Source organism: Laccaria bicolor, genomic scaffold (genome assembly GCF_000143565.1).
Source record: "Laccaria bicolor S238N-H82 LACBIscaffold_22 genomic scaffold, whole genome shotgun sequence".
Classification (NCBI taxonomy): Eukaryota; Fungi; Basidiomycota; class Agaricomycetes; order Agaricales; family Hydnangiaceae; genus Laccaria; species Laccaria bicolor.
In genome coordinates this window covers 318,758-322,049 of record NW_001889893.1, presented here as the reverse complement: position 1 = coordinate 322,049, position 3,292 = coordinate 318,758, and the positions used below count along the sequence as shown (strand labels likewise).

General features: G+C 49.3%; 1 protein-coding gene across 1 annotated transcript; it reads left to right on the top strand.

Moving 5' to 3' along the window:
• Nucleotides 1-78: 78 nt before the first annotated feature.
• LACBIDRAFT_329543 (uncharacterized protein) lies at nucleotides 79-2,796 on the top strand (the record flags this gene model as incomplete). The annotated part of the gene is made up of 7 exons (XM_001883739.1): nucleotides 79-134; nucleotides 212-428; nucleotides 493-695; nucleotides 1,103-1,257; nucleotides 1,764-2,314; nucleotides 2,369-2,747; nucleotides 2,774-2,796. 7 exons carry the CDS (start codon nucleotides 79-81, stop codon nucleotides 2,794-2,796), a joined length of 1,584 nt encoding a protein of 527 aa, XP_001883774.1.
• Nucleotides 2,797-3,292: the final 496 nt, after the last annotated feature.

The window sequence follows — 3,292 nt, the reverse complement described above, 5'->3', positions numbered from 1 at the left end:
TTACAATCTTCTCTCAGCTCTGTTATACCCGTGGCACCGTCATTCCTTGCTACTTGACCCTCGAATGCTTAGACGTTCATGCCCTGGATCTTCTCTCGACGCCTAAATCTCCCGTCGTCCGGCTCACACGGCGGGTACGTTATACCGCGGGTGCTCCATCGACCACTGACGACGTCCTAAATGAACCATCATCTCCCTTTGGCACACTTAGCGGTGATCCCTTTGCGTCGCCCATCAAGTCCTTCTTCAACATGGGGGGCGGCAAACGTGGGGATATGACAGAGGAAATAGACGAAGTCGATTTGGCGGTTTGGTGGGTCCCAGCGAGTGATGCTACCCAAGGGATGTATCTGAGGAGATTGGAGGGCGAGATACATCTCGCCAAGGACTTACAGCCGACATGCAGGTTCCTTCCGTTTAGCGTCGAGGTATGTATGTGCATCATTGACAGGCAAAAGCACTTGAATGCTGAAATCGCCCGCTTTTTACCAGTATGCCATTGAAATGCTCCCACTGGTTTCACAATCTTTTGAGCCATATTCAACTGGGCGAGAAAAGTTTATTCTCATACACCCTGTGGAGATCGCCACACATCATTCTGAGGAAGGCCCTATGCCAACTGCCTTCACCAAACCTTTCCCTGATCGAGAACGAGAGAAAAGGGAGAAGGACAGGGAGAAAGAAAAGGAACATATGTCAGCGGGGATACTTAGTGTCGAGTCTGACCTACTCCGAAGCCCGGTGATACCGTTTCGATTGAGCGACAACGCCGGCCGATGTCGTTAACAGCTTCCCCCCCTTATCATCATCCTCATTAATTGACTTTGTCATTTTGTTTGTTTTCTTGTCACCTCCGTTGCGTTCTGTCGTCGACGTGGGTTGCCAAATGTTGACGTTGCTGCGCACACTTCCATTGACCAAGGTACATATCTCGCTCAGATTCCAGAGCTCAACAGACCACTTTAAAAGAAAAGTTGGACAATAATTTATCAAATATTAAACGGGCGTCAACCTGGACACGACACACGACACATGACATGCTTATTGTTGAGTGCCAGCATGACAGACCGTTTTCGCTCCCAAGAAAGTGAAGCGTCGTTAGGCCAGAACCGCACCCTATCAAACCGGAACGTGAGGAAGACGGGTTGATGACGTCATGTGGTCAACTCGTGCGATGTCAAACTCAAATCATCGATGTTGGTGATAGCGATTCATACAACGGCACAGTTACCGGTGTCAAACCTGACAATACCGCTGGTTAGTGCTGGAACGATCGTGACTCGGTTAATTATTCAACAGTCATTTCCGTGACCGAGCTTCGGGCCAGGACAAGTTTGCTATGAGTCAGTTGAACAAAGTCTTCTGCGGCTGTAGACAATCTGTGTCGATGACGGTAGAGGCAACGAGCAGCTGAGTTGCTCAATGGAATCCAGATCTGAGATACCAAACCGTAACTTACTATGTGCCAAACTAGCATCTTATTGTTCTGCCACCATCTTGGAACTGCGGAACTGCCTGTTGCGGTTTTTAAAGCCTCTTTCCCTTCTGACGCGCCAAGGCGAGACAAGAACCAACGCGTTTACAACCCCCTTCACTTGTCACGTTCACCTGAATTCAAGATAAAGTAATGGGGAGTCGATTGACGCCACATTATTAAGTGCAACCTTTCCAGATCCACACATACTTAAAGGAGTCAAACCCGTTGAACACATGTCCAACTTTTCTCAGCTCCGCATTTCTTCAACGTATAACAATGGATTCAGGACATCAACTATCTCCCGAGCACTCATTGAACGCGGAGTCTCCGAATAGATTCCCTCATCGAACTACGGCTCCTCTTAACAGAGTTGGCACGCGCCTTCCTCGGTATTCAGCTCTAGGCAGCCAGCAGTCAATATCAGATTATGATGTTGAGCCTTACGCTGATGGTGAAACCATTGATCCACGGAGCACCACTGACGATGGCATTACAGCGCCCCCAGTTGAGGACGCGTCCTCTCAAAACAGATTAAGTGCTAGAGAATCGGTCGGATCAGCGTCGCCCCCTCGGTACTCATTCGCCCCTCCCAGATATTCAAGCGCCTTTGGCGTTTCAGCCCAGCAAGTCACGACAGGAAGGGCCGAACACATATACAACATATGCAGTGGGTTGAAGAACAAGCCATGGGTTACCTTCCGTGTATTCAGCCAACCGTCACCAGGCGCTTCATCAAAGCATCAGGACCTTCCCCGCTTTTCAAGCGGCGACATAGTTGCGGGCCTGATCGAGTTCACACTAGATAGCCCTCAGACTATAAACTCAATTACTGTCTCCGTTGGTCCATGACTTGTTATTTCAAAGTGTCTAAATGTTGATTCTTTTTGTTAGCTTCGTGGACGCGTCATAAGAGGTTACCTCGCCGAAGAATCTGACACATTCCTTGACCACCAAGTTAGCATCTGGACACGCGCCGATGGAGATCCCCATTTCCCAGACCAAGGGTCCACGAAAAAGTTCAATGGGAGACTCAATGGGGCGCACCATTTCCCATTTGCTTTCCCATTTCCCACCCTTGTCGATATATCGACTTCAACTGCATTCCCTCCACCGTTTCAAACTCTTCAAGATCCTGTTGGCTCGTCGCCCAATCCGAGCTCTTCGAATGCTACGGTTTCTCCGACAAGGTCGAGTTCGCTTCTACCTGCCACCACACCACCTACTCGCTTCCGTTCACGCAGCATACCCACGAATGCCACTTTCTTTTCAGGTTCGAAGAAAGCCCCATCTACGCAGATGAGTACAAACGACCACTTTAATGACAACCACACCCATGATGTATCAACGGCGTATATCTCTATGAGAGGCGCTGGGCGACGCAAGGATTCCTTGGACCGGGACAGACCGGGGAATCAAGTTAGTTCCTTCTCTATGCCAAGCTCCCCACAAGAGTCAGACTCGAAGGAAAGATTAAAACGGGCAGCAGAGGAACAGGGCCGAATTTTGGCACAACTAGAAGGCACCATTTCAGGTCGCTTGCCAGTTCATGTCTATCCCACCCCTCAAACTTTTTTGGAGCGCGGCGTCCGTTCGAATGTGCAATATGAACTAGGCTTACATATTGCACATGGGATGCTGCGCCCAACTAGCAAGTTGGTTGATCCCACCTTATCGAGGACAATTTGATTGACAGAATTATTTAGATTGAAGACGGCGATTATCTATACACCTTCCATTATCTCTCCCCTAGCTTCAGTCGCTCGCCAGCAAGCCTACATTCAAGGTTCTTCGCTTCTTGGACCAACGGCAGATCCA